The following is a 22,600-nucleotide window of genomic DNA, read 5'->3' on the forward strand; positions in this document are numbered from 1 at the left end:
ACCAGAATTAGGAAGAATGCGAAAAGAGACTGGACAAGGCTCAGATTTATTCACTCCATTATAAATGGAATAATTGCATTAGCCATTATCGCATATTCCTGATATTTGCATGATATAATGCCAACTGGAAAAACGGTTGAACATGTCAAAGTCACTTACTCGTATTTATCGTGTGCAAATGTCATTCAAATGTAAACGTGTATGGATAGTTTCTATGGTAAGACAACACAATAGGATTGGTTGTAAGTTGTCCTTTGTGTTTTGTAAAACCCATAGTGACTCCATTGTCATTTGTTGTGATAGGATACAGAAGAATAGAATTGCCATTTTTTCACTAAGTTTGCCATCCTTTGCACTCAACATGTGTAAATAAATGATATGCTTATGAATTCAATATGTTTCATTTTGTATAGCATGGGAGTGAGTGAATTTGAAACAAAGTGTATGTGTTTCCTTCAAGTGCCATCCTGAAACAAGAAGCAAATCTTGTGTGAAGACTAAAAAACAAAGTTTTACTTTAATTTCTGAAACGTATTTGTTGGTTAACCTCCTTGGTGAGTGTTATACTAGAAATATTTTCTTCATTTAAGAAAAACAAGAATTGAACTCTTAATATAAGAATTAACACACAAAAACTTTGCAGAGGCTTTCTTGATTTTTCTAGAATTCTTTCACACAAGAAAATCTTTCCACAAGAGAAAACAAGAAAAATCATTTTTGGTAGTGTTTGCCAAGATGTGGATTTGATCACAATTGTACGTACAATATACAATGTACTTCATCAGATGTAGCTATCAAATCAAATATAAAACGCTTCTAAAACTATTGTTTGAATACAGCTATTGTACCGATACCACAGCAAGTCCCTTAGTATATAGCCTTCTAAGAAGGGTCTACAAGTCGGGCTTTTAATTCTGAAGGCATATCACTTTTATTGCGCCCCAGTTTCTTGCGTCAGAAAAAAGCCTGACTTGTAGAGGCTACTGAGGTGGCTACAAGTCACAGGTGTCATGGCCCAGCATCTGAGCGCTCAAGCAATGAAGTCGTTGATGGCCCGCCCTATCTCCTGGGGTGAGTCTTCTTGCAGGAAGTGCAGTCCCTTGACTGTCACGGTCTTCACGTTCGGTAGTGCCTCTGCCTCGCCCTTCAGCGCGCCGCTGAACCAACCCGGATCGGCGTGGACGTACAGCTTAGGGATCCTGGTTTCCTCCAGCCACTTCCCGTACGCCCGCACTATCCGGATCACGTCCTCAGGACCGTCGCCCATGACAGGGATCTCTCGAGGAAACGTCAGCGTGGGACGGCGGGACTCGCCGGGCTCCAGGTAGGGCGCGCGGTAGGCGTTCATCTCGTCTTCCGTCAGCTTGCGGAGGATGGAAGTGGGTATGAGACGCTCCACAAAGAAATTCTTCTTCAGGACCATCTCTTCTCCGCCGGGACTTCTCAAAGCCTGGTGACGTAGAAAAAAACAAGATACCGTATTTTCTTGCACCCCAATAGACCCCTCTTGCCAGTTACGGTGGCCATTTTGAATTTCTTGGGGTCAGCTTTAGGGTCATGCAACAAAACGAGGCTTCAGTTGAGTGTTCCTTACTATAAGCCAGGTGTGTATTACAATATAGGTGAACTATGCCATCTTTGGTGACCCAGGGAAATTCAAAATGGCCACCGTCACTGGCAAGATGTCTATTAAAGTAATACTTGAACCCCTGATTCAGGTCTTTAGTTCAGACAAATTTGCAGAGCTGAAACGTGAAATGCAAAAACTCAAATAAAGTATACGCATCCTTTCTCCACTGATCTTGAACACATTTTGAACCAGATAAATTCAAATTAAAGGTGTTTCTTCTCTTTTCTCCAGATAATATTGTTTAGATCAAGCCTTCTACATAATGCCATTGCTTAGATTCATTAAAGATTCTCTTGTTTACCATGCCAGCATCGTCTCTGCAAACTTGTGAATTGACAAAAGTCTCAAATTGCCAGATACTGAGCCATGCATTGTTGCACAGCTGGGTTACTAGCTTGTTTGAGGTCCTCTTGCAATTTGCCCTGGCAATAACCTCAAATAAAGTACCAATGTGGGCGATGACTTTTGATGCCTTTTGGAGTTTGAGAAGCTTAAAAAGTGCGTACTTTATTCCAGAAAGTATGGTGCAAGAAAAAGGAGAAAATTGACTTAACCTTCAGTTAAAGTAAGCCAGTCTCAAGCCAAACTGGAAGAAAATGACCAGCAAGCAGTAGAGGATGGCAGAAGCATACTAACCGTAAAGAGCAGAGCAAAAGTGGCAGAAGCAGCATCCTGTTGGGTCTGGCTAAAAAGCAAGCTTGTCAGCACATGGAAGATCAACCATGACCTGCCAACCAGAAAGTGCACTGACAAAGGGGGCGAAACCCTGGAGAAATGATTTCAATCGGTTGACAATGAAGTGAAGTGCGGTGCAGTCATACTGTATCAAGTAAAATACTACATGCTATTATCATGAAAATGCAGCCAATCAGACAGTAAAAAATGCAAAGGTTACGACTAAGTCCCATAGCCTTTTTGAGGCCATAGAGACAGTGGATTGTTACCCACTAGTCAAAATTTCCTCCTTTCCTTGTCTATGATATCAAATGCATTACCTGGAAAGCCTTCTTGCCAGACTTGGGAAAGTTGTCCCAGCCTGGAACAGGCTTCACCATGGCCTCCATGAACACGATCCCCCGGACCCTGTCAGCATGCTGGTGGCTCCAGTGGAAACCCAGGACAGAACCCCAGTCATGGATCACAAGGTACACCTTAGAGGGGAGCTTTATCTGCAGGGGTGGGAAATTGTCAACATATATGGTATGGACTATTGGTCGCTTCTGCTCAGACTTCCAGACTGGACAATGTTTAAAGTCAAATATCTGGACAACAATATGTTTTATGGCAAAAATAAAAACACCAAAATGTACAGAAGCAGATATTCTTTCCAATTACATATGAAACATCAACGTACTAAATATTTAAAGAACTAATTTAAAAGTAATCATTATAATACAAATTTGGGATTTGGTCTCATTTGTCTGGATGGACCCTTTCTCCCACTTTTGGGTTTACATATACATGTACTATCTTTAACTTCCAAACTCCTATTACTACTGTTCAGAGCAATTCAAAACATTATGAAGGCACTTAGTAATACATTTTGTATAGTAATAGGAAAATCAGGTTAAAGGTCATTTCATCATAGTATCAAACTTGTGCAGAAAACAAGGGGCAGAAAGAAAGACAGACATAGTAAAAAACTTCAGATGCTAATTCCGTACACAAAGTGAAGTGCTTACCAAAAAGCTTTTTACCTGTTCTCAGGTCCTTCTCAAGTTGATCTGAACAAAAGCCTACGTCTCTTCAGGTCCAATAAACTAGAGCATCAGAGGACTGACTAAAGGCTTGCTGGTAAGCACTTTGAGTATTGAATTAGCGGGTGAATTTTTTTACTGTGTTGATTACCATCACAGATGGGCCTTCATACAAAGAAAGACAAACAGCTGACAGCAAGGAGTGATGACAGTCAATGGGACCAACCACTGTAGGAAGAAGTTGCACACATGCTTTGGCAATGACTGAACTTAAAATGGGGGAGGAAGGCACAAAACAGAGAGAGATACCTTTGTCTGAGATAAAGAGATGTGTCGACATCCTTGAAAAATGATTTTCTATCAATATTTAAATGTCCTTTTATTTGGCTTTCCAAAATTTCAACCCACACATAAATGCACAAGGCATTCTTTTAGAAAGCTGGGCTACAGTCATCAAGAACTTTCAACTGCAAATATGATAGTACAATGTTGTTATCATTTCAGTATTTGACTGTCCATGATTTAGAACAACACAATATGTTCTGTTGACAAAAGAGGGCAATGCCATTTCTTGACCGTTCAGTTTATACATGTACATCTTTAACCAAAGTATCTACAGGGTATCAGTAGGCTTTTCTATTGATCTAAAGGCACTTATGTTATAATGTACATGAAGGCAATACACTTTACCATGGTATACAAACAACACAACACAACTCCTTGCTAACCAATAAGTACAACTTTATGTCTTGTTTTCAATTACAGTGCACTATAGGAGTTACATTTCAAAGATATTTTAAAGAAATTCACATGACAAAATAGATCACAATGCTTTGAGTTAGTATGTGTTTTAGGGAAAGAAAATTAACACTCTTACAGTAACATTAAATACATCTGTATCAATAGTTAACATATGCATTGTATTTTTTGTTCCCTGTTTTAATGTTGACACAAAACTCATTCATTTTTTCCACAGTCACAAAGGTGAACTAAACCCAACATAGTTGAACATACACCTTTCATAATCAAAACCAATCAAATAATGGATACTGTAAATACATACTAAAAAACAACACAAACACTCCATTTTCTCCCTACCGTGCTATCAAATCACCACAAACTTAAAAGTATTTACAGTGCTACTATACTACTACTTCTACTACTGCTAATCTTTACATTTCCTTCACAAATTCTGCGACGGCTTCTCCAATCTCCTGAGGGGAGTCCTCCTGTATGAAGTGTAGCCCCTTCACAGTCACAGTCTTCACGTTAGGCCACTCTTCTGACACTTTCTTATTAGCTGAACCAAAGAAGCCAGGTTTGGCATGAATATACAGCTTCGGAATACTGTCTGTAGTTTTCAGCCACTCTCGGTAGCCGTGCACGATTTCCACGACATCCTGCGGACCATCGGACGCGACGGGGATCTCTCGTGGCCACGTGAGTGTGGGGCGTCGGGACTCGCCCGGCTCAAGGAAGGGTTCGCGGTACGCAGCCATCTCGTCTTCGCTCAGCTCGCGTATGACAGCCATCGGGAGAAGACGCTCCACGAAAAAGTTCTTCTGCAGAACCATCTCTTCTCCTGCCTCCGATCTCATGGCCTGGAGATAGATGAAACAATTTACAAAAGAAAACAAAACAGAAAGAAAAAGAATACATAAAACAACTTCAATACAAATGATACCTTTCACTACAAAAGTCTAATAGTATTGTCCATCTTTTTCATATTTTTGAGGCCACCATGTTTTGCAATGCTACAGAACTTTAAGACACAAACTTATGTTGGAGACAAGGAAGTTCTTAATCAAGTTTGTACCATGAAAGTGTTCTGGCTCAATTGTCTCTGCTACAAATCATATTGCTTCAAATCATCAAGCAAAAATGAACCTGTGTATGACTATTAAATGGAAATAACTTTTTGCTATGCCGAGCTTATACAAGAGCTGAGGTTTTCATTTTTCTGAGTGTGACCTCCAACCAGATGTCAGCCAATCATGATCAGAGATTACCCAAAGAAAACATTCTGGTAATCCTCTGATTGGCCAACAGCTGTTCAGCCAATATAGACAGTATAAGCTGCAGGCAAAGGTCTGCGTACCAGTGTAAGAATGAGAAATATTCGCATACCTGAAAGACCTTCCTGGATATCTCTGGAAAATGGTCCCATTTCTTGACTGGGGCCACCAGGGCCTCCATGTAGGCAATCCCCTGGACCCTGGTGGGGTTCTGGTGACTCCAGTGGAACCCCAAACCTGAACCCCAGTCATGGATTACTAGGGACAGCTGGCTGGGAACTTTGACCTGGGGTCAAAGGCACAAAGGGATGACAGGGACAGTGGGTCAACGACCTAAAGGGCATGTCAGGGACATTGGGTCAATGGCCTAAAGGGTGTGCCAAGAATCGGGGTCAATGCCACAAAGGACATGTCAGAAATGTGGGGTCAGTGACATTAAGGGCATTATGGGGGGGGGGGGATTGTTAGTTCAAGAAAAAAAGGCAAACAGATGTCAAACTAAATGCTTGCTGAACTTTTGTTCAACATAGAATGGAGAAGTCTATTCATACTTATGAATCAGGTTTTTTGAAGAAAACTAAATACTCATGCAGGTGACACAAATGCAAACACACCATGGGAAAACAGGTGGATAAAGAAGGTAGTCAACACAAAATGTAAATACCACCTTTCCACTGAGGCAGTGAAAATTGAGTGACGGAAAATGTTAAAGTACTTCAAACCTATCTTACTGATAAAGAGGCGTGTCTGTAACTGTAAATTATGTGTGTTTTGTTGTCTTTTAAATCATACTTTTACATCATTGATCATAGTTTAGGTCATACAAACCAATTTTGTTTGCTCAATGGTCTCCATCTAGTGGAAAGTAGTACTGATGTAGTGTACATGTGTCATGCACAGAGAGCATTGTATTAAAGTGCTGAAGTCAATGTAAGCCATTCAAAATAAGAGAGCAAACAAAGCTATCATTCAACTCACTACCACCACCTAAAAATGAAGTCAAACCTTCCCAAGAAGACCACTCAGGGGACCGATAAAATCTAGTCACTACAGACTGGATATTTCATGCTTGTATCGATGGGAAAAATGATGTAAGGGACCAGAAAGTGTAGCCTCCTTTGCAGGCCCTCTGGGCGGCGCCGGCATTTATTTTTTTTGGGAGCGCTGATTCATGATTTTCAACTTATCAGGGCCAGGCTCTTTTGCTGGGGAAATTGTATTGCCTCCCGAAGAATACGATATACGATATGTTGAATATAGCGAATCAACGCTTCCCCCCAAAATAAACTCAAAATAAAAACTGGCGTTGCACAGGAGGCCTGCAAAGGAGGCAACAAAAAGTGGTCACAATGACCAGGTGGTCCTGTCACAGGTCACTTGTACAGGTTTGAGTTGTACCTATACTGTAGCCACTTATATTAGCTTACCTTGTCTAAGAAAGCGCTCAGGTAGCGGTAGTGGTCGACGAATCTGTAGGAGCCTGACGGGTTCTTGCCCGAGCGGCCCATGCCGATCAGGTCGGGGGCGATGCAGCGCGCGTGCGGCTGGACCAGCGGGATGATGTTCCTCCACAGGAAGGAGGATGTGGGGTTGCCATGGAGAAAGATGACTGTTGTCTTGTCAGCACCTGCAGATGTGCGAAGGCAATCTTGTGTGTCATTTACCTTGCGAGACTTTCTTCTTCTTCTTTCAATTGAGGTATTAAACCACTATCAATCAATCAATCAATCAATCAATCAATCAATCAATCAATCAATCAGGCATTCAGACGTGTTCATATTTCTTGTCTCCTGTACTAGTTTACCATTCTCCAACATGGAATGACTAAGCATCATTGTAACGTTTAAGTAATTGTTAAACTTTTACAACTCCTGTACTTTCAACCCTAAAAGTAAAACGTAATGAAATCAATTTTTTAAAACTGTTCAAAAGCTTTATACCTTTATACCTTTATACCATCTTCAGTCGAGGACTTATTGTTGAGGACTTATTGTTGAAATATTATGATATTCTTAACATAATCCACCTGGGTCTGAGTCGAAGTAGCTCATCTCAGAGTCCAAGACGGGGATCCTTGAGTGTTTGGCCCACCAGGCGTCTCCTGCCGCTGAACTTGCACTCCTCTTGCCAGACGCCACCGTGCAAAATACCGAGGCTGGGCGGGCTGTGTGCCGCTGGAGGTGGCCGAACACCACGCTAACTCTCGCCGTAACTCCTGCCATGTCTTCTGCAACGCAGAGTTTTCTCAAGAACGAACCCAAGACCTCTTTTCACTCTTCACCACACTTTTTTGCTCAAATCCACCTTTGACCTCTCAACTTGAGGTCAATGACCAATCGGTCAGCAACATCTCGCGAGATCTTCTACTTCTGGCGAGAACGAACGAGATTCTGCCTTTCCGCCATCTTGCTACGAGAAAGGTAACTTGTCCAAAATTGTACCGGAAGAAAATTTTGACAATACGTCGTCGTTTTTAAATAGAGATCGCCAGTAATCCATATTTTAGAAGCTTAAAGTGTTTAAGAACGTTATTTTGGACCACCGTGTGGGTATGTTTTGGCTGTTGACCATAAATGTCCGTTGAAATGTCGATGCTTTTTGGACAACGCTTTTTTCGCATGCTGCACATGTGTAGGGATGGGGAGGGGGGCGCCACATGCCGATCTAGAAAATTTATATCACATTTAAATTGTCTTAGAAGACGATCTATATCAATATTTCAAAATTTGTGTTAGGGTTGTTGACTTGGAATATAAAGGTTCTGGGTTCGAATCTCAAATTATTAAGGTGTTTTATTTAATTTTCCTCAGGTGAAAAAATTATGAGTACTCTTGGATGGGAAGTTAAGTTAGCCTGGGTGCCATCCGAGATTACAACCCTGAAAAAATCTAGGGTAGCGAGTGTAGGAGCCTCTGTAGTAATAGGATGGCACTCGCCAACGTTAAATGGGAAGTCCTGTTTTTTAGGAAAGCCACATCTCGAGCACGTTAAAGAATCGGCCACACTTATCGAAATGGGTAGGGGTCCACCCCATTGTGAATGGATCAGTCCTTACTGTGCAGTCTAACGCAGCTTGTACCTACTGTACAATACTGATGTGTTATGCCTTGAGTGTTATACTGGTTGTGTGAATTGAACAAAGATATAATTATTCACATTTCTACGTCCCTCTCTTTTTCCATTCAGCAAGCAAAATGCAGATCTTTGTGAAGACTCTGACCGGCAAGACCATCACTCTTGAGGTCGAGCCTTCAGACACTATCGAGAATGTGAAGGCCAAGATCCAAGACAAGGAGGGCATCCCCCCAGACCAGCAGCGTCTCATCTTTGCAGGCAAGCAGCTGGAAGATGGCCGCACCCTGTCTGACTATAACATCCAGAAGGGTAAGTTGCTAGCATCCGGAAAAAAAATGACCAAAAGTCTTTTAATCTTACTATTCTTAGATTTAGGAGTTCACATCCCAAGTAATCTTAAGCTATGAAGGCCCAAAAGGGAAATATTAGATTTTAAGAAATAAGGAGTAGTCACAAATGGGTAGGATTCTGTCTTAAATAAGAGTGTTTTCAAATAAAATTATTATTTTTTCGAATACATGACATTTACAGTCAAACCTGTACAAATGACCACTAAATAAGGATGACCTGGCCAATGTAACCACTTATTAAGTTGTCCATTAGATTAAGATTAGATTATATTTCCCATTGACACAAGCATAAAGAATCCTGTCTATAGTGACCACTTGTCCACATTGACCAGATTTTATTGGTCCCAAAAACTCCCAAGTAGTCTTCTTGGGCAGTTTTGATCGTATTGCTATACATATATAGTTGTCAGAAGTTTACTGTTGATAAAAGTTCCTGCTATGTCTAGCAATTTGTAATTTTTGTACAAGACTAATGAAACCCTTACCTCCACCTTCCATACAGAGTCCACCCTCCATCTCGTGCTGCGTCTGCGTGGTGGCATCATCGAGCCCAGTCTGCGTATGTTGGCCCAGAAGTACAACTGTGATAAAATGATCTGTCGCAAGTAAGTGTCGAGATTCGGTACCTATCTTTACAATCCAAGGAGTTTGAGTTACTTCAGTTTTGACCACCTGAAAGTTTTCTGTATGATTAGTCATATTTTAGAAGCTACATGTACATGCAGCTGATGTTGTTGAATTGTTTCATTCCAGGTGCTACGCCCGTCTGCACCCGCGTGCGACCAACTGCCGTAAGAAGAAGTGTGGCCACACCAACAACCTGCGCCCCAAGAAGAAGCTGAAGTAGACCAGATGTGTACATGCTTCTCCAGATATGAGAAATGTTAATAAACTCATGTAGAAACGGACCTGTGCATCCAGTGTGTTTGCTTTGTTAAAGTTATATAGACGTGTTTCGTTTGGCAGGGGGTGGGGGTTTCAACAGAATAGTGTGTCAGGAAGGACATTAAGGTGTGCGGCCTGACCAGTGTAAACCCCCTGGACAGAGCCGCGTGGAAGAGCGGTGTGACGACTAGCTGACTGCTGCCCACCCGTGTCAGGGACCCCGGCAGCAGTATAATCAAAATACTGGATACTACTACTACTACTAACCTTTGTAAACGAAGTTGAAAATTGGATGTTATATATGGTTATAACAAATATTTGGTACTCATATTCTTTGGCACAACTGTTCTTACTGGGGTAATGGTACAATTTAACAGAAGACACAACACACAAATTTTGGTACAAAGGTATATTATACAAATGTTGATGGAAATAAATACAGCAAAGTCCCCATCCATAAATCCATGATAGCAGGCAAACTGCAATCCATGTGCAGACCTTTCTAAAATAGGGATACAAGATTGTTCCTTGAAATCAGTTTCCTTCCTAACAGTAACACTGGAACAAATCTTATTTTGAAATATTCCATTAATGATTATATTTCTGCTTATAGCCGCCAACAATTCTGAATCAATTATATTTCTATCCTAAAACTTTGATGTGGAGAATAAGTTGGCCGCATGTTTCGCGACTACAATAATTATTCAATTCCACAATGCCAGATACTTAACAGTTCTTTTTGGTCTACTTGTTACTCGATATTAAACCACTAGACAAGTACAATTTACACAAGACAGTTACAAGAGCTTAATCTTAAATACTGTATGCTAGCAACATCCAAATCTATCCGCCTAGAAAAGCTCAACAAAGCAGTTGCAAAACTAGGAAGAGTAATTCTTCAGGCAGCTATTAACAGAAACTCTACTTCTATTTAGTACCTTAATTCTCAATACAAAAAAATCAGATAGCAACACTTTTGCTTCACTGTAGCTTTACCATAATTTACGTTCAGAACACAACATTCATATACAATGTGTCATGTCGCCTCTGATTCTATATTTTACTGTGTTGTTCACATGACGTTTGTGGCAAGCCTAGTGCCTAAGACAAGTCGTGCCTAAGACTGCTTGGTAGTGTCTAAGACCGGTAGAGTCTAAGACTGGTCGTGCCTAAAGTAGTTTGGTAGTGTTTAAGTGTGCATGGTAGTTCCTAAGACTGGTAGTGCTTACGACTCCTTAGTAGTGCCTAAGACTGCTTGGTAGTGCCGAAGACTGCTTGGTAGTGCCGAAGACTGCTTGGTAGTGCCGAAGACTGCTTGGCTAGTGCCTAACACTATTGTCTAGGACTGTTTGGAAGTGCCTAAAACTACTCTGTAGTGCCTTAGACTTTGGTAGTGCCTAGGACTATTCAGTAGTCACTGTGCCTAAGACTGTTTGGGCGGAGTTGGTGTGGTGCGCTTGCGGCTCTTGCTCTTGGACGTCTGTCTCTGTTGGATGCTCTGCTGCAGCTGCTGCTGTACCGTGAGGGACGACGGAGGCTTCTGGTAACCCATGGGTGCCAGCTGCTGCTGACCTTGGGGCAGCTGCTGCATCTGACCTTGTATGCCCTGGAACATGCATCACACGTTTCATCAGGACACAGTCTAAAACTAACATTGGACACTAAACTTGGCAAATGTGTAATAGCTTTTTTCATTACCTGTAAGGCCACAGCAAGTCAAATTTGTGGATGACATTCATGTGCGCATTGACTTTTGCCTGATTTGGGGAATATAAAAAGTTTTGCTCCCCTCTGGCAATGGTCTACATGACAAGAAAATATTGAAAATGGGAGTAGCCTTGAGTGTACTAGTTGAGGTGACACTAGTGAGGTTGCCATGCGTGTTGTAGAAGGGAAACTAGTCTTGTGAAACAATTGGTACTTGTAGAAGATGGTGATGTGTAGTATAGCCTTGCCCTTGAGTGCAGATGTAGTGATACTAGGCTAACACACTAGTGTAACTTTCTACGCTTCTTGAGCAAAGACATAAAAGACTTGTTGGCTGTGACACCATGTTTTGTTGTTTTTTGTTACAACGTTGTTTCTAATTTGAAAATCTAGTTATCTTGCTTTTTCCCCCATCTTGTTTATATTTTGCACACTTGCATTAGATTTGGAATCTGCAGGGGATGTCATCCATGAAATTTACATGCTGTGGCCTAAAAAGTGTTATTTGTGTTGTAGAATGAATGCTAGTGGTACATGTACATGTAGTAGAGTGTAGACTTACCCCTACTGTGGGTTGAGACAGTACAGGGTGTGTGGGGGGAGGAGGGGATGTCACCTGGGAGTCAGAGGAAGGACTTGTAGCACCTTGGGTGGGACTAGCAGGCAGCTGCTGATACATGTACATGTGTCTGTGTGATTGTTAGTGGTGGTTAATGGCAGGGAAGGCTGGAGAAAGGTATGTTTGTGGGTTGAAGCGCAGAGAACAGAAAAATGTAGGATTGCATGATTCTATCATGACAAGTGAAGAGTATTTCTTATTAAAACATAAAGCTATAAAATTATTATGTGCAATGTTGCATTGCTAGCTGAAGTAAAGGCCAAGTCAAATTTCACAGTTTTGGCCACACTATTCTAATCTGTCGGTTCTCAGATACTGTATCAACACATGAATAGCACTAGAGCCATTGGCCCAATGGACAAAAATCACAATATGCAGCCTATAGCACTTGTTCTCATTTAAATGTACAAATTACTGTGGCGAGCCTTTAGATTTGATATGAGCCAAATTATGGGCACCATCGATGCTTCCTTCATTTTCCTACAACACCTTATGTTTCACGAAAAATGCACCACTCATTACTGATGGATTTTGACTCCCAGTTTCAGTATGCGCACCTGCTGTTGCAGTAGGAGAGCCTGTTGCAGCTGCTGATGCTGGAACTGCTGCAGCAAACTCTGCTGGATCTGCTGGGACTGCTGCGGCTGGTCCGACCCCGACGACTGCGGGGAGGACTGCTGCGACTGCTGCAGGGCCTGCTGCTGGAACTGCTGGATCTGCTGCAGCTGCTGCGCGTTCAGCTGAATCTGCTGCGCCTGCACGCCCTGCGGCAGCTGGCCCTGCGCCTGCAGCTGCTGCAGGGTGGCCTGGTTGAGAGGGCGGCCCTGCAGGGCCTGCGGGTTGAAGGGGATCAGCTGCGGCTGCTGGCCTTGCACCTGGAATAGATGATAGCGTCAAATTTTGCCTCTCAGCCTCTTCCTCCAAATTACCTTAAGTTTCTTAATTTGCAACATTTTCTTCATATCCTGCTGTAACATTGCATTTCAAAAGGTAGAGAATAATTTGAGGCTCAACAATCCATTTCCACCATTGACTTTTGCATCACAGAAAAGACATTAAAGGCAACCCAAGAAATATTAGGGTCGAAAATCGGATTTTGAAAGTCAATCTATTTAGCAATTTCTATACTTAATTTGTTTAAACGACACTATCACAATGTATAGTGATGTCCATGATGCAGAAATATGACTTTGTTGTAATGTGAGAACACACTGAAAATCGTCGCCGGGGTTTTCGTAGGCATTCAAAACTATGGCATGTTTTTGCATGGTTTTGAAATGCTCAAAGTATGAAGTTATTACACAGATGTGCTAGACAGTGATAGTAAATGTCACTACAATAAAGATTTCAGCATTTTTTTGTCCCTAATATTGCTTTGGTTGCCTTTAACAAAGAGTTGAGCATAATGCACATATACTAGACACATCTTGTTACAATCAGTTATAAAGTTAAGAGGAAATAAGTCAAGATTATGAAATAGCTGAAGAAGGCAAATGCCACGAACAAAGGGCATGTACATGCTGGAGCACAACAGTATCTTCTGATGCATTAAATCATCCAATATCCAATTAGAAAAAATTAGCACAACTGTTTGGATCATCCATAAATGAAGCACATTCGTAAAAGGCTGTCAGTGCTTTGAAGCTGTAATGATTAGTCACATTATTCAAAACATCAGTCACTGAATGTACAAAGGCTTCTGTTAAAGCCAAGCAAGCACAACATGATTGGTCAAAGAATGAGGCTGTTATGTGCACACCTGGCCATCATGTCAGGGCAAATTTTACAGGTAGGGACTTTCAAATGGACGCTATTCTTTGCTTTGAATTCAACAATAATATAAGTAAGGCTACACCAATTTAATATCTTGGTTAACGGATTTTTCTTTAAATTTTAGCAACAACAAAAATTATGAAAACAAAAGGCTGAGGTGAAAACTTGCACCTGACCCTGTTCACTCCCTGAAATTGTGTGCACCAAAGTACAAACTTTCCTCTGAGATGATGTTTTCATGTTGATTTTCCAATCTAGCATTTTTTTAAAAAGTCTGTTAACCGAGAAATTAAAATGGTGTGGCCTAAGTAATAGAGAAACGACGGGCAATTGAAGATTGATCTAAAATACAGGCATACGACTGGCTCTGAGTCACACAGTATTTGTAATGGCATGGTAACACTGGGTTTGTACGGGCATTCAGAAGTTTGACCCCATTAAACTGGTCCTGAGAAATATTTGATTCCAAAAATAATTGTAATGTTACATGGAGAAGGGAGACATCCTATTCTACATGCCTTTGGAAACATATTGTTGGAGTGAACTGGAGCTAGAATAGGATGGATTCCAGTAGAGCATGCATGCCTAAGTTTCGCAAGTCTACACGTAATGCATCTAGTGTAGCTAGAATGAGTTTTAATGCAAAATGTGTGTTGTCAGCAAATTGTGATAATTTCCTTGGTATACCTAGTATATATTTTATCATCTCCATGAAAAATCTAATGTAGTTTTTGGCTTGTCTGTGTGTTTATTTTTCCAGATTTTTGGAGTCAGCATAACTCAAGAACCTCTGGATGGATTACGTTGATATTATGTATGGAAAGAAAGGTCAAGGTCGATTCTGGGCCCCTTGGTATGTGACATTGGTACTGCAGCAGAACTTCTGTTTTTTTTAAAATAAATTTTTGACCTGGACGTGCTATGGTCTTGATTTTTTTGGTGCCAGATAGCTTGTGATGTAAGAAAGAAGTGGTGTAGGTTTGGGTCCCCTAGCCGCTTGCTCTGGAACTACAGGGGCATTCTTCCCTTCTGTGCTTGCACTTCTATTTTTGATTTTGATGACTAAAACCCTTCGCTAATCTGCCCTGACATGTCACACAGTCGTCTATTGTTACTGCCGAAAGGTGGGACGTTCCATCACCTGGTGTCTTGGCGGGGGGTTCTGCCCGGGCACCAAGGGTGTAGCGAACAGTGGCGCGGGAACGCGCACACCCAGGGTACCACTGGGTAGGTGCTACAGCGTGTCAACAGACAAACAAAGTCAACGTGTGACACTCTTAAACTTCTGCTTGATGGTCTTGCTCATGTTGACAAGAGTCTCTTTCTATGGAAGTTTTTACTCACTTTCCGTATCAATGAAGCAGGCAGGTGTTGGCGGCCATGTTGTGTCCCTATTTGCATTTCAATGGATTGTAGCTCAAGTGTACCTACTAGTAATTTTTGTAACCAATAGGGAATTGGGTGCCAAAACGGCTACTTCAGTGTGCTTAAGGTTAAAAAAGTACAGTGTGCTGAAGTTAATGTATTTTTTCTGGTATTCTCCTCTTTGAACATTTAATCATGTTTATTTGAGCGGGTCAGACGATCTTTGAATGTCTGAAAATAATTGAACTACGATTCACGGAAATGCAAATGCAGTCACCAACATGTCAGCAGACACAGCAATGACATAATATGAAAACACTATGTTTGCCATAGAATTACTTTTATCATCTCCAACTAACTGGTCACTACATGCAAAATAGCACTCACAGGAGCATCATGATGGTGCTATTTTGCATCATGCCAAGTAATTTGTTCCTTTCTTGTCTCTCTGTATATTCAATTTAGATATATTGTTATTCCAGAACAAAAGCAACCCTTTACAACAGACTCCAAAAGGGTGACACATTGTCTAGGTAAAAACACTTGGTTGTGTATAAAGAACTTTGTTATCCAGTGGCTAACCAACTACTGTAAATCCAGAAATATTTGTTGCCACAGTGGTTTTTGTGGTGAAGAGTGTTTAAAACCACCTCAAAAATGCTTGTTCTGTCTTCTGCTTCCTACCCTTTTGTTTCCACCGCAAACTTAAAACTACCACAAACACTCCATTTTCTCCTTACTGTGAAATCATATCCCCGTAAACTTCAGTGCAGTTACAGTATTCAATGAGGAAGTCTTACCTGTAGCAGTGAGAGGGGGGCTGTTCCAGGTCGGAGCCCCTGTGGTGTGTTCTTCAGCCCCGTGGCCAGGAACTGGGGGGCCAGAGCTGGGTTGATACCTTGAGCAGCTGCCATACCTGCTCCACAACAATCACAAACAAAACTAGGTTGCGTGTGGTGATACACGTTGTCTATTTTACAATGTAACAGTGACTGTACGATCACAGCAAGTAGCGAAAGGATATACCCTGTATCTGCTTACGACATTCAGCGATGCGGAACGGATTTAAAGCATGGTCTCTATGGGAGGGCAGTGGCACATATGTCCCTGTATTCCATTCTATTGCATTTTATAGGGGTGCAATAACGATATTGCATTGACGATAAAACCAGTAACAAAGACATCGTGCATCACCACGCCCAACCTTGCAAACGATTTGCCAAGTTACACACCAATGCGACGACATGAGTTCTAGCTGAGAACGCGCAAACAAAAGCATTTCCAATACTCCCAGAAGGAGGTCATCCTCCTTCCCGGAGTAACAATGGACTGTAGATCTTGTTTGCAGCGGGTTTTTTTCTGCAGTGACCTCTCCAATGTGAAAGCAAGACACTGCAAATATGCATTTCCTTTACAAATGGATGTCCCTGTTCAAGGTTTGCATATCTGTACAACAGAATTGTTCCAAATGCAAATACAGCGAAAACCTCCCTTCTCCTTCTATCACAAAATCAAGTCCCTTCGAAAGTAAATGAATTTACGGTAACCGTATCAACTTGGGTAAATACTAGAAGTTAGATTGATCTTGAAATCAAGGTACTGTCCACACAAATGATTATTATCAATGACTACTGTAAGTCTACTTAGATCCGCGGGGCCTAAAATCCGCGGTTTCGGGCAAATGGAAAATCCGCGGTGGTTCTAAATTCGCGCTGGGCGATGAGTAGAAAAAACAGCAACTGGAAACTGCCATCAGAAAATGCTTGTTCAATTTTTGAAAATAAAAAATGTTACGAAGGTCGCTACAAAACTGCTTCAAAATCGTCACAAAATGCGGTCTACGCCGAAACTGTGACGGGGACTTCCCGCCTTGTGATCACGTGAAATCTTGCAGTCAACCAATCAGAGCACAGTTTTTCTGACTCGAACCAATCAGCGCTTAGAACAGCGGTAAACATGAGTAAACAAAGATGGCAGCCCAGCCCGGCCCTGCCGCTAGCGCGCCGTATTTTGAAGTAAAATCACGGCGTAAAATACGAGTCATCTACGCTACGTAAGCAGAATTTTCACGGGAAAAAAATTAAAGGAATAGATTCTCCACCGAATACGACCACAAATGGCGGCAAATGGCGGCAAATCACAGCGTAGGGACTCAATTGCTCGGGTGAAAATCTTGTTTTTCTTTACGTATTTTTGCTCGCTTTCTTGAAAAACAGGTTTTTAATGAGATCAACGTATGTCAGAGGCACCGATATCGATTGTTTGCAAGCATAACAATAGCAAGAAACAAAAGAGTGTGATTGTACAACGGTAGACGGCGTCCCCAAGCCCGTAACAACAATGCAAAGCCCAAATTGTGGCGTGTATCTCGATAATTATTTTCTGATTTCTCGGTAAATTACTACTGTATATGTGTAGCGGTCGGGAGTAGCGACGCCGCTCGGCCAAACTTCTGCGAATCATATGTAATATCACTTGTTTACACGTATGTACTGTGTAAAAGTTTGTCATGTTTTACACAATCGCGTGCATTGTTTATGTGTCGCTTTTCCCTGAAGTCGAGCTCACTCGTAAATGTGGGGAGGGGGGCAAAAGTACGATAAACATATCCTCGGGGAAATTGATTCGCGCCGCAGAGGTCGCCGCGGATTCCGCGGATCTAATTATACCGCGGATCTAAGTAGACTTACAGTAACTGGATCTGAGTTATTACTGTTACTGTAAATGGTCAATACTGACCGGCGGAGGCCACATATATATAATTTATATAAGACCTAAAAACAGCGATCATTTGGTGCTTGTTTGAAATGAGTGTTAGGATAGGGCAATTGTTTAAAGTCTACCTGCAGTAATGTTGATGGGTGCTGCAGTCACCTGCTGACTACTGGCAGCTGTGCCCTGCATGGAGGAGGTGATACTGCCTCCTGTGGTGCAAAAGAAATGAGTTAACAATGATGATAAAATGTCTACACCTCTGAGGTGTCGCCAAAAACTCTCCAACGAGAGGTTACACTTTAAACAGACAGGATGACAAATAGAGGTTTCTCTGCATAAATAACGAGATACAAAAACCAGAAGCTCTGCTGCAGTACCAAGAAAATCTACCAGGCGGTCCAAGATCTAATTATTTCTCTGATAGGTCAAGACATACGAGCCACATACCAAATTTCATAACAATCCATCCATTGCTTCTTGAGTGCATGACCTTTACTGTTAAACTACAAACACTGTTACAAATACTTCAATCTATACTGTTATACACAAAGATATTGTATCTGTAAAGCCAGTATAACTGCCCTTCTGCGTAACACACCAGCTTTGCAGGCACACAACACAACAGCAGCTGGTCATATTGGTCACTGGACAAAGTCACTGTCACAAAGTCAGCAGCTGGTCACTGGACAAAGTTAGAATACTGGACACTGAGCAGGACTACTTTATGAGAGGTATAAAGGAGGCCATATACATCAGGGCACTCTAGCCATCACTCAACAGAGACAGTGGGTGTTATAAACTTCCTGGTACGTTTGACCAATTGCTGACGTCACGTATCCGCAATGACACGTGTCAATAAAGTCACGTGTCCGTAACTCTCCCGAGTTTACGTTCGGCAGTGATTGGTCATTACTGATCCTGAAGAAGGCGACAGTGGTCGTCAAAAATTCGATCCGTGAATACCTTAGTGTTAGCAGAAAGTTTAGCATTGTATCATGATTACTACCAACACAGATGAGCTTCCATTATAAGCTGGTCATATTGCACTCAACTACCTGTCACACCTAACCTTAAAGTTTGCACATCTTGTTGCAAGCATTTTATAAAGCTATCTGGTGAGGATGTTCCTACTGTACTTGGTGGTAATGAGTTCCACACTATGATAGTTCTCAGAACACTTCAATCCTGAGTTGATCATGATAACTCTGGTACTTGTAGGTATGGCTATTTCTTGTTCTTGTTCAATATGACCTTTCAGTTGAAGATAAAAAAGCAATGATTATCAAGGAACTGCTATCATCTCTAAACACGACACATGTACCTATAGGTGTCCCACCAATGATGTTGATGGCTCCTGTCATGATGCCCGGCCCCGCCCCGCTCAGGTTGATGGGCGTGGTGATGACTCCTGAAGGCGTGGTCACCACGGCAGTGGGCGTGCCGCTCACCATGGTAACACACATGGGGATCCGCATGGAAACAAGACCTCCTGATGTGGTGGTCTAGGGGTTAAAAATAGTGCCATTATGTCACTAGACAAAACAGTCAAAGAAGAGAAACAAAGTGTCCTCCTAAATATTTCTTCTTTCAAATAGCTGTATGAATGGAAGCTGCAGTTCACCGAGAGCTGCTAGTTGGACCCAAAATGTTATCTTTTCTTCCTTACGTAGAGGCCTTCAGATACTTATGACCATATCTTGGTTACAAACAAAAAAGAAAACAACATCAACTCAGACTAAACTATAGTACAAGTAACAACTTTTTTTTTCTTGCTATTAGTAATTAAAAGCTAGATGAATGTTGTGAGCAGGGCTGTCTCCAGCTTTGAATTTATTTCCATCCCACTCAATCTGTCATTCTAAGCTAAGCCTTACAAAAATATTTTTTCCTCATTTCCTGTAACAAAGTTTTGATTTTTTTATGGATGGCGTGAACTTTTGTCCATCCTAACTAGCAAATTTTTGTCCCGGGATAGAGGGACGGGTTCTGGAGACAGCCCTGGTTGTGAGATGTTATTATTATTCATTATCACATAGCCAGATGGCGTCGATCAATCAGAAGCCACATTCACTTCATTCACTTGGTGGTTTTATTCGATGGTTATAGCACATGGCCAGGCGTTATGACACCATATACACCTCGGGGCGGGTCATCAACTCTTAAATAATTATATAATTACCTTCAACATAGAAGCAGAGATGTCGCTCCTTCCATGATAGCTAATACTTGTATGTATTCCATTCTAATGTATGAAGAGAGATCCTAACTTACCGTGATGGTTGGCACTATCCCCCCTGCCTGGGCCATGGTTCCGATGATGTTTATAGGCAGGTTCTCTGAGGTTGGGGTGGGGATGGTAGAGGGGGTGGGTGGGGCGTCGCCAGGCTTGGGGGTCCCTGTGGGGGTTCCGGTTGGGGTGCCGCTCGGTGTGGGGACCTTGGAACTGGCCATACTCACAGAACCTAAGGTACAAGTTCAGTACGGACATTAAATGTTAGCAAGCTAGGGTTCCATGAAAATTGATTCCCTTCAGTTTGTAAAAGTGCAACAGTTATTATCTAAACCATACTGGTACGTATATAGCACTAGCTGGAAACGTGCGTACATTTAAATAGAATGTGGTCTTCAATATCATCAAAGAAGACCACAGGTTACTTTGTCAAATAGTTCAGGTACAGGTAACTATACCCAAACCTCTCAAACTTAAAACCACTGCGAACACGCCATTTTCCCCCTGCCGCGAAATTGAATCCCTGTGAAGTTAAATGCATTTACAGGTTACTAGTCTAGTAAGTTCAGTCCTTACCTTGCCCCTGTATTCCGCCCTGTATGATTTCAGGCACAGACTGCCTCCTGCTCAGAATGTTGGGGAGGGAGTGCTGCCCGCTGGGGGCCCCAGGAGCGCTGCCCGGCCGCAGGGGTGGGGGTGTCTTGGGCGTCTTCATGGTCCCGTGGGGAAAGCCTGCTCCTGTTAAGAGGAGGAAACGAAAGTGGGTTAGGTTGAGGTACTTAAGTTTTAGTACAGTTAAGGTCTTTGGTTATAACTGGTCAGAGTGCCAGTACTGAAAAGCAGAAATAGCAAGGCTTCAACCCAAAACTCCTAAGTAGCTACAAATATTTAGTACATGAATAAGGGACCCCTATGGTTAACAAGTAGGTTTTTAACCCATCAGTGCTGATCTGTCACTCTGCTTTGGTGCATCCATACATTACCACTGTTTCAAGACACCAAATCAAGATAGCCCTCTCCAAGGTGCTGATATGGCCTTCTGTTGCAAGGCACCAATACTGTCTTCTTCAATTTCAGTTCCAGACTGAGTGCTATGATTTGTACTATATTCACCAGACATGGGGGCTTTATATATTGTACATGTAGGTATCATACATGTACATGTACATAGGTTTTACATGTATGTGTAAGAGGGGCTAGTTGAACCATTCTGACTGCTTGGCTCTTTATACAAAGGTTAGTATATAATACATAATAATTTTTTTGATAAAAATAAAAATAAATCATAACCATTCAAAATTTGAGACTTAAACACATCCAATGGGATCCTTTAAAAGTATCAAACAACCTACAGATTACAAATATACACTCAGTCAGGTATGTGTATGTTTCACATACAGGCTGTATTGGATATTGTGATTTTTGTCCATCAGGCCAATGGCTTTAGTGCTATTTATGATTTGTTGCATTCAAAGATAGATTCAACATTTTTCACCAATGGTAGTGAGACTTCCTAAGAATTTGTTGGTCTTTATCAGGTAAAATTACATTTCAGACGATCGAAAAATTCTAGAATGCATTGGATTTCAAATATAGCTTAAATGCAGTCACAAATTTGGCAACCCTAGTTTTCGTTCAACATCATATTCATGCTCAAGCTAAAAATTTTCCATCAGGATACATAATAACTACAGCAAGACAACTCAAATTTTCATTTGCATTTTGTAGCCTGCAGTGCCTGCAGTACCTGAACTGGCCAGAGGTGGCGTGCCTACTCCATCTGTGGGGCTGACAACGGAGTGGCCGGGCAGGGGGTAGACGGGGATCTGCCGGCCGAGGGAACGTGACATGGCCATGGTGGGGGTCAGCATGGGGGCGCCCATGGTGATGGTGGGGGAGGGATGTGATGCACCAAGTCCTGGGGGGCACACAGTAGGAATACACATCACACTTTGGCTACTAGGCATTATCCTTATACCTTGGCTGCAAGTTTTCATGCAATTATTACAGGACTTTGGCTATTTTTTTCAGTCAGTATCTTCAATCTATGCTAAGCATTCTCATGCAGTTAGGTTTGTTTGCAAAGCTAAACCTATTCCGTTTTTCTAAATCTGAATTAGATAGCTACCCGATGGAATAATGTGCCAGTTTTGTGTAGGAAGAGGCTGCTTGATGGCTTGCTCTACTGCATACTAGAAAATGCTCTTATAATTTTTTTTTTGTGGAGAAATGTGGAAGGCTTCTTTCTAACATGTCTGGATGCAATTCTCCACTAACTTACAACGCACATTTACAACGGATGAACAGTTAACAAGGACTTCAATCCCAACCAATAGCATGCCTTTGATGTATTCAGAGCTCAAGCAATCTAGTTATTAGGCAAGGATCACAATACGAGACAAAGTAAGTGAACTTATGGTATACACCAGGGATTAGTTGCCGCAGGACAAGAGCATGCTACATTATCTAGCATGCCAGCTTCCCAACATGGCAAGATCCCCTATCTCATCCCACAACATTACACAATACATGTACAACA

General features: G+C 41.8%; 3 protein-coding genes across 4 annotated transcripts in view; 1 reads left to right on the forward strand and 2 right to left on the reverse strand.

Moving 5' to 3' along the window:
• Positions 1 to 14: 14 nt before the first annotated feature.
• On the reverse strand, positions 15 to 7,660 carry LOC136436388 (coelenterazine h 2-monooxygenase-like). 2 transcript variants are annotated; one of them, XM_066430331.1, is made up of 4 exons: positions 7,369 to 7,585; positions 6,770 to 6,969; positions 2,626 to 2,799; positions 15 to 1,450 (listed from the first exon to the last, which is right to left on the reverse strand). In XM_066430331.1, the coding sequence occupies exons 1-4, from the start codon at positions 7,562 to 7,564 to the stop codon at positions 1,031 to 1,033; spliced, it is 990 nt and encodes a 329-aa protein (XP_066286428.1). In that variant the 5' UTR covers positions 7,565 to 7,585; the 3' UTR covers positions 15 to 1,030. The 2 variants fall into 2 exon arrangements, with proteins under 2 accessions (XP_066286428.1, XP_066286427.1); XM_066430330.1 differs by lacking the exons at positions 15 to 1,450; positions 2,626 to 2,799 and adding exons at positions 3,692 to 4,928; positions 5,455 to 5,628 and having other exon boundaries at positions 7,369 to 7,660.
• Positions 7,647 to 9,675, forward strand: LOC136436389 (ubiquitin-ribosomal protein eL40 fusion protein). Its single transcript, XM_066430333.1, has 4 exons — positions 7,647 to 7,762; positions 8,529 to 8,726; positions 9,270 to 9,372; positions 9,521 to 9,675. The coding sequence occupies exons 2-4, from the start codon at positions 8,537 to 8,539 to the stop codon at positions 9,612 to 9,614; spliced, it is 387 nt and encodes a 128-aa protein (XP_066286430.1). The 5' UTR covers positions 7,647 to 7,762; positions 8,529 to 8,536; the 3' UTR covers positions 9,615 to 9,675.
• Positions 9,676 to 10,046: 371 nt separating this feature from the next.
• The window catches only part of LOC136436386 (transcription factor SPT20 homolog), a 112,148-nt gene continuing 99,594 nt past the window's right edge, over positions 10,047 to 22,600 (reverse strand). Inside the window, exons 19-27 of the mRNA XM_066430328.1 lie at positions 21,809 to 21,979; positions 20,638 to 20,799; positions 20,103 to 20,293; positions 19,153 to 19,333; positions 17,960 to 18,040; positions 15,917 to 16,032; positions 14,893 to 14,985; positions 12,536 to 12,853; positions 10,047 to 11,258 (exon numbers count right to left, since the gene is read on the reverse strand). Of these exons, the coding sequence (XP_066286425.1) occupies positions 11,076 to 11,258; positions 12,536 to 12,853; positions 14,893 to 14,985; positions 15,917 to 16,032; positions 17,960 to 18,040; positions 19,153 to 19,333; positions 20,103 to 20,293; positions 20,638 to 20,799; positions 21,809 to 21,979 (1,496 nt within the window). The 3' untranslated portion in view covers positions 10,047 to 11,075. The remainder of the gene's footprint in view (positions 11,259 to 12,535; positions 12,854 to 14,892; positions 14,986 to 15,916; positions 16,033 to 17,959; positions 18,041 to 19,152; positions 19,334 to 20,102; positions 20,294 to 20,637; positions 20,800 to 21,808; positions 21,980 to 22,600) is intronic.

This window comes from Branchiostoma lanceolatum, chromosome 6 (genome assembly GCF_035083965.1).
Source record: "Branchiostoma lanceolatum isolate klBraLanc5 chromosome 6, klBraLanc5.hap2, whole genome shotgun sequence".
NCBI lineage: Eukaryota > Metazoa > Chordata > Leptocardii > Amphioxiformes > Branchiostomatidae > Branchiostoma > Branchiostoma lanceolatum.

Excerpts from the sequence above, each read along its gene's own strand:
- LOC136436388 (XM_066430330.1), bottom strand. The coding sequence starts at position 7,564 with ATGGCAGGAGTTACGGCGAGAGTTAGCGTGGTGTTCGGCCACCTCCAG. Across the intron at positions 6,970-7,368 it reads CTACTTCGACTCAGACCCAG|GTGCTGACAAGACAACAGTC; the intron begins GTGGATTATGTT and ends GCACATCTGCAG. Across the intron at positions 5,629-6,769 it reads TGAGCGCTTTCTTAGACAAG|GTCAAAGTTCCCAGCCAGCT; the intron begins GTAAGCTAATAT and ends CTTTGACCCCAG.
- LOC136436389 (XM_066430333.1), top strand. The coding sequence starts at position 8,537 with ATGCAGATCTTTGTGAAGACTCTGACCGGCAAGACCATCACTCTTGAG. Across the intron at positions 8,727-9,269 it reads TGACTATAACATCCAGAAGG|AGTCCACCCTCCATCTCGTG; the intron begins GTAAGTTGCTAG and ends CCTTCCATACAG. Across the intron at positions 9,373-9,520 it reads GATAAAATGATCTGTCGCAA|GTGCTACGCCCGTCTGCACC; the intron begins GTAAGTGTCGAG and ends GTTTCATTCCAG.